This window comes from Pholis gunnellus, assembly GCF_910591455.1.
Source record: "Pholis gunnellus genome assembly, chromosome: 22".
NCBI lineage: Eukaryota > Metazoa > Chordata > Actinopteri > Perciformes > Pholidae > Pholis > Pholis gunnellus.
This window is the reverse complement of record NC_136549.1, coordinates 3,757,665-3,765,448: the sequence shown is the minus strand read 5'-3', so window position 1 is coordinate 3,765,448 and position 7,784 is coordinate 3,757,665. Positions and strand designations below refer to the sequence as shown.

The window sequence follows — 7,784 nt, the reverse complement described above, 5'->3', positions numbered from 1 at the left end:
ACACTGTCAAGAGAACTGTCTGTGTTCCCACGACATTTGCCCAAGTTCCCACAGAGACAGACACCTGCTGGTCTTTGAAGGGGCATGGGGGAATCTGGAAACAGGGAAATAGTAAAACAGCATAGGAGTGATCATATATGGTGCACAAAGGGAACACAAGTCATCCAGAGGTCAGAGGGTGCCTTGTCACAGACACAAGATCTGCACCTGCAAGCACAAGCACCTGCAATGTAATAAAATAATCTACTTAGGCCCTCAGGTGGTCTGGGACCGGTCTACTTTCTGTTCCAAGAGTCAGAACTAAACATGGAGAAGCAGCGTTCAGGTTTTCTGCTCCACATTACTGGAACAAAGTCCCAGAAAGCTGCAGGTCTGCTGAGACCCTCAGCTCCTTTAAATCAACATTGAAGACTTTTCTGTTTGCTGCTGCCTTCAATTGAACCAGATTCAAGGATAGTAATCAATTTCCTGCATTTCTGCATTTTACTACTGTATTTTATTTCTTACGCTGCTTTTTAGTGCTGTAATGGCTCTTTTTAATGTTTCAATGAATGTTCTTAATTGTTTTTAAATCTCCTTTTCTTTTGCCTTATGTTTTGATGCTTTTAATGGTTTTATGTGAAGCACTTTGAATTCCCTTGTTGTTGAAATGTGCTCTACAAATAAACTTGCCTTGCCTTACAAAGTAACAAATTCAAATCAATTTGGGTTGGGAGGGTCATAACATAAAAAGGTACCTGAACACGTAACACGGTACACATAAAGTTTCCTACCACTCCTATGAATGCAGAGACTAGTTTATAATAACCAATTTATTATGTAATGTTTTGTGTTCCACGCGGTAAATGTTGAATTAATATTGATAATTATGCAGGACGGCGTTTAATGGTTGCAATGATTGTCACACTACATCTGACTCCGATTTATAGTACAGTACACAGCACTAAAGTGGAGGCCTGAGCAGCTCTGAAGACACTAATGAAGAAGAGGCAACTGGTTTGACACACATGTACACAGAAGACATTCAATATTAATACATGCATTATGTACATTTTATATATTATTTAATGGCTTGATGTTGCAATGTGTCATGTTTATGTAACTGAGTGTTTTGCCGGATTTGAATGCTGTCATGTATTTATCCAGGGTACATCACAACACAGAGGTGGAGTGAGTAAGAACAAGGTGTGCTGTTCTGCTGAGATATTCACACTGCGACCTTTCTCTAAAGCATTCAATTACAGGCTTGTTGTCATAACAACCCTCTCTGGCTGCATTTGGAAAATCCAGCATCAGTATACTGTAAACACTCTGGCTCAGCTGCTCTTTAACATTTCTTCCTTGCTAAACTAAAAATGAAAAATAGCATTTTGGCTATTTCTGGCATTTTTCCACATGCGTCTATTCATTTGCACTGTAGCTTCTCTCAAACAAAGAAAAGTAAAAGAACAAACTAATGTGGGTTATAAACTGTTATTCCCATGGACCTATTTAGGAGGCTTTGTTTCAGGTTCTGTCAGTCAGGTTCAAGTTCCAAGTCCCTATAAATATCTGGTGGCCGGCGGGAACGGAGGGGTGGAGATTGTTGGGTGGGGGCCGTCTCCTTGGAATCTCTGGTGGTGCAGAGTCCCCAAAAAGAGCCTCAGAGACGTCACCTACACCACTTTTGGCCATGTAGTTTTTCGAATAACGTATTTTCAGTCTTATTACTTCAACAGTTATATAACAAAATGCTAATTTCTTGACTTGCAGAATTATCTTTTAAATGGACAAAAATCAAACGTAACTCATGGCAGAACTCAAACAGGATGAAAGAAAGTGTTCATATTTTTCCTTAAATAGTTTAATGTCTGGTCGTCGCTTGTCCCCAATATGAGACACGCTACAGAAAAACACTGGATCCTCTATTTCCCATAATGCAAATTGGTAGCATCTTTCCTGCCTCATTTAACAAAGATTCTTCAGAGACACAGAAACATGACATAACTGTTTAGTGCCCCAATCCTTGGAAGTATAAATACACACAAGTGTACCTTCTACTATGTGTGTGTGTGTGTGTGTGTGTGTGAGAGAGAGGTGTAACAGTGAGAGCTCTCATGAATCCCTCTTTACTTTGGGTTCACAAGGCTAACTTGATATTCAAGAAGACAGAAATGATGAAACAAAGGGACAGCACAGTGTTTGACCTTTTTGTTTTTATTCAGGTAGCAGCACCAATCAGCACTGACCTACTTACACACTGCAGCTCCTCCCAGCCACACACACACACATTCACAACAGAGTCACACTGCACACACGTGTACAATCACACACATAGACACACCCCTGCAAGACTGCACCAAGCCCTTCTGCAGCTTTCCTGTATAGTGAGAGACTGCTGTCATGACTGAGAGAGAATGAGGAGAGGGAGAGGAGGGTTGGGAGAACGAGAGGGAGACTGGGAGAGAGAGAGAGACCTCTAGTTCCACAATGGTAAACGTTTAGTGTGTTTCTTATCTTAATGGCTCCATTTCCACATGCCAAGTCTAAATGTGACTTATTTGACAATCTATGATGCCCATGTCTATGACGCATTCTAAACATCCACCTACATTTTTTTTCCTCGAGCTTTCAATCACATAACATGTTCTCCATGTAGATGGAGTTTGTTGTTATTTTTCAGTTGTCATGGAGATATGAAAGCCTTTTAGGGACTCTCATCCGTTTCGGCTTGAGTTAAGAATGAAAGTTTATTCTTAGAAATAGTTCTTATATCTCGTGACGTTTTTGTTTCTAGAGCATGAAAGTTGCAGGAGATGATAGACTTAACATGATGGAATCAGATTTTTGAGACGCAAACTGATCTGATTTTGAACAGATGTAAACACACCTGTCTTCACTTGTTTATGGACTCTGTGGAAGTGGACTCTACAGTCACCTGGAATAATGGCAGTTGAAGCTACACTGGAACATTGGCACATTAAAGCAAAGGAAGAATGCAGCTCCAGCTACTTCTACACATATGACCATGGTGGAGTGAGTGTTTGTGGTGGTTATCTGATCCCTGATCAGTTTAACCACTATACACTCTGTGCAATGCATCAATGACTTTGTGTTTAATGATAGTAGTTTTTGTTGTAACTGAGAAAGTTCTTCTTCTTCTGGTGTCAGTTACCAAACAGCTTATTTAAAAAATGTAATTTCAAGCCTCTATAATATTGAATATATTTAATATCACAGTGAGATTGACGCACTTAACACTCTTTAACGTAATATCTAACAACGCTATCATATTTCCGTTATGATGATTTTTTCCAACTTTTCTCATCACATAGTAACAGACATCCTGATGTCGATGCTCAACAGTGATGATAGTACGAGTATAATATCATTGTGACTGTCAGTGATCAGTCTGAGTGTCCTCTCCAGATAACTGGGTGGAAATGTGTCTGCCATGCCCAGCCTGACAGTGTGCGTCACAAACAGGAGAACACACACTGCTGCAGCGTTACTATCATCAAACTAGAGGGCAGGTTGAGAAAGAAAGAGTGAAAGAAAGAAAGAGCGTCTCTCTGCAATGCAAGTGGGTGATTTTCACACAGTTTCTTTCTGTCCTCCTCAGACACTACGCCTCCTCGCTCCACCCATCAGGACTGTAAACACACTGATGAATAAGACTGATTTCAGTGATTGGTGCGTCTTCGCCTCGTGCCGCTCGGTGTGGTGGGATAGCAGCTTCACAAACTGACAGGACTTGAAGCAAGTGTTTGTGCAGACTGCACTGGCGTTAATTTAAAACACACCAAACAGCCCACTGCACCGCTGCGGTCACATTCCGTAGTGGTAACAAACACCGGGAACACTCTCTAGCAGCATGCTCAGGCTGATGTGGAGATACCATGAATATCAACCGCATGGATGACCTCCAGCCATCTTTGCATTTCACTTCCCTTGTCACACGAGGAGGATTTATTCTGATCTGCATCAGCTATGAAGCACATGAAGCAGCAGCAGATGGTCGGCTGGCTGGCTGCTCGCCCCAATGTCTGAGTGTGTGTCAGCCGTCACAATGAGATCTCAAAAATCTGTGTGAACATGTTTACCGCTTTGTCTTATCTCGCCCGCCTGGTGACGATTTGCATTTGAGTCGGGGCGTGCTGTCAGTCAGACCGCTGCTGGTTTTTGTTGGCACTTGGGAGGCGTGCAAACACAATGTAAGCCCACAATGCTTCACATCTTCAGCTCTCCTGAAGCTTCTTGCTAAGCACTGTCCTGGAGGAACAAACACACAGTCACACTTTTCCTCTACCTGCACGTACACACTCTCACACGCATACACACATAATGTTACTCACTGCCAACAACTCTGTCACTGGCCTTACAAATATGGCAATGTTTGCTTTCCTCGGCCGCTGTGTGTGATATGTCAGGGCCAGAGGTCGGCACCGGGCCTAGCGGGGGTTCGTGTCCTCTTTCACAGCTTTTACATCCACAGCAGAGGACAAAGAATGGACACGAAGACCCACACTCAGGGTCAAACGTTCTAACAAAGTCTCAAAGTCTGCTGATTTGCCTCACCCCCCCTTCCCCAGCCCATGGAGTGTGTCAGTAGTTCAGGGCCGGGGGAGTGAGGGTCTGCAGTGGTGGCTAGCTGTTGTTCTCAGCCGTCATGTATTTTAGGGCAGCGAAGCCGTAGCGCCGCGACATGTTCTGCTGGAACTCCTCCTTCAAGGTCTTGAGGCAGACCCGGTACTGCTTGTTGGAGCGGAACTTGGTGATATCGAAGCTTGGCGCATGAGGCATGTGGATCATGTAGGCGTTGGGCAGAACCACAAACTCATACTCCTGTAGAGAGAGGAGGACAGGAAGAGCGTCTTTATTACAACACCTCATATAAAGCTGCATTGGTTCTTTTTTTGTCCACACCCAGCCAACACAGCAACATTATCATTCATTTTTGTGTCCACCAATATTCCTTTGAGTTACAAAGTCTGAGTATAAAGTTAACACTAACCGCTATATAATTGGTGATTAGTAATTGGACCTGCATTTATATAGCTCCTTTCTAGTCTTCTGACCACTGTGTGGATGAATGATACTGACATCTGCTCATCACCATCAACTTGGGGTTTAGTGTCTTTCCAAAGGGCACTTTGACATGGACTGGAGGAGCCGGGGATTGAACCACGGATCTTCTGATTGGAAGACAACTTGCTCTAATTGTACCACAGGGTTGCTTAATAAAATGCAATTTGTAGTCCCATTTTGAAAACATAAGAAAAACACATAAAAAACCCAAAGTATGTTAAAAGTGGAGGGTGGAGGATGAATGATGTTATTATATGTGGAGGGTGAATGGATGTTATTATATGTGGAGGGTGGAGGATGTTATTATATGTGGAGGATGAATGATGTTATATGTGGAGGGTGAATGGATGTTATTATATGTGAAGGATGAATGATGTTATTATAAGTGGAGGGTGGAGGATGAATGATGTTATTATATGTGGAGGATGAATGATGTTATTATAAGTGGAGGGTGGAGGATGAATGATGTTATTATATGTGGAGGGTGGAGGATGAATGGATGTTATTATATGTGGAGGGTGGAGGATGAATGATGTTATTATATGTGGAGGGTGGAGGATGAATGGATGTTATTATATGTGGAGGGTGGAGGATGAATGATGTTATTATAAGTGGAGGGTGGAGGATGAATGATGTTATTATATGTGGAGGGTGGAGGATGAATGGATGTTATTATATGTGGAGGGTGGAGGATGAATGGATGTTATTATATGTGGAGGGTGGAGGATGAATGGATGTTATTATATGTGGAGGGTGGAGGATGAATGGATGTTATTATATGTGGAGGGTGGAGGATGAATGATGTTATTATATGTGGAGGGTGGAGGATGAATGGATGTTATTATATGTGGAGGGTGGAGGTTGAATGATGTTATTATAAGTGGAGGATGAATGATGTTATTATAAGTGGAGGGTGGAGGATGAATGATGTTATTATATGTGGAGGGTGGAGGATGAATGGATGTTATTGTATGTGGAGGGTGGAGGATGAATGATGTTATTATATGTGGAGGGTGGAGGATGAATGGATGTTTTTATATGTGGAGGGTGGAGGATGAATGATGTTATTATAAGTGGAGGGTGGAGGATGAATGGATGTTATTATATGTGGAGGGTGGAGGATGAATGATGTTATTATATGTGGAGGGTGGAGGATGAATGGATGTTATTATAAGTGGAGGGTGGAGGATGAATGGATGTTATTGTATGTGGAGGATGAATGGATGTTATTATATGTGGAGGGTGGAGGATGAATGATGTTATTATATGTGGAGGGTGGAGGATGAATGATGTTATTATAAGTGGAGGGTGGAGGATGAATGGATGTTATTATAAGTGGAGGATGAATGGATGTTATTATATGTGGAGGGTGGAGGATGAATGATGTTATTATAAGTGGAGGGTGGAGGATGAATGGATGTTATTATATGTGGAGGGTGGAGGATGAATGGATGTTATTGTATGTGGAGGATGAATGGATGTTATTATATGTGGAGGGTGGAGGATGAATGATGTTATTATAAGTGGAGGGTGGAGGATGAATGATGTTATTATATGTGGAGGGTGGAGGATGAATGGATGTTATTATATGTGGAGGGTGGAGGATGAATGGATGTTATTATATGTGGAGGGTGGAGGATGAATGGATGTTATTATATGTGGAGGGTGGAGGATGAATGATGTTATTATATGTGGAGGGTGGAGGATGAATGGATGTTATTATATGTGGAGGGTGGAGGATGAATGATGTTATTATAAGTGGAGGATGAATGATGTTATTATAAGTGGAGGGTGGAGGATGAATGATGTTATTATATGTGGAGGGTGGAGGATGAATGGATGTTATTATATGTGGAGGGTGGAGGATGAATGATGTTATTATAAGTGGAGGGTGGAGGATGAATGGATGTTATTATAAGTGGAGGGTGGAGGATGAATGGATGTTATTGTATGTGGAGGGTGGAGGATGAATGATGTTATTATATGTGGAGGGTGGAGGATGAATGGATGTTATTATATGTGGAGGGTGGAGGATGAATGATGTTATTATAAGTGGAGGGTGGAGGATGAATGATGTTATTATATGTGGAGGGTGGAGGATGAATGGATGTTATTATATGTGGAGGGTGGAGGATGAATGATGTTATTATATGTGGAGGGTGGAGGATGAATGGATGTTATTATAAGTGGAGGGTGGAGGATGAATGGATGTTATTGTATGTGGAGGATGAATGGATGTTATTATATGTGGAGGGTGGAGGATGAATGATGTTATTATAAGTGGAGGGTGGAGGATGAATGGATGTTATTATAAGTGGAGGATGAATGGATGTTATTATATGTGGAGGGTGGAGGATGAATGATGTTATTATAAGTGGAGGGTGGAGGATGAATGGATGTTATTATATGTGGAGGGTGGAGGATGAATGGATGTTATTGTATGTGGAGGATGAATGGATGTTATTATATGTGGAGGGTGGAGGATGAATGATGTTATTATAAGTGGAGGGTGGAGGATGAATGGATGTTATTATATGTGGAGGATGAATGGATGTTATTATAAGTGGAGGGTGGAGGATGAATGATGTTATTATAAGTGGAGGGTGGAGGATGAATGGATGTTATTATATGTGGAGCAGCAGGGTGAACGGTTGTGGCTGGCTGGGTTTTGTCTTTTAATATTCTTTGGGCTCTTCTCAGGCTCCTCTTAATATCAC

General features: G+C 41.8%; 1 protein-coding gene across 1 annotated transcript in view; it reads right to left on the bottom strand.

Moving 5' to 3' along the window:
- Nucleotides 1–2,192: 2,192 nt before the first annotated feature.
- large1 (LARGE xylosyl- and glucuronyltransferase 1) overlaps nt 2,193–7,784 on the bottom strand; it is a 93,253-nt gene continuing 87,661 nt past the window's right edge. The window contains exon 15 of the mRNA XM_079184202.1: nt 2,193–4,824. Within this exon, the coding sequence (XP_079040328.1) occupies nt 4,627–4,824 (198 nt within the window). The 3' untranslated portion in view covers nt 2,193–4,626. The remainder of the gene's footprint in view (nt 4,825–7,784) is intronic.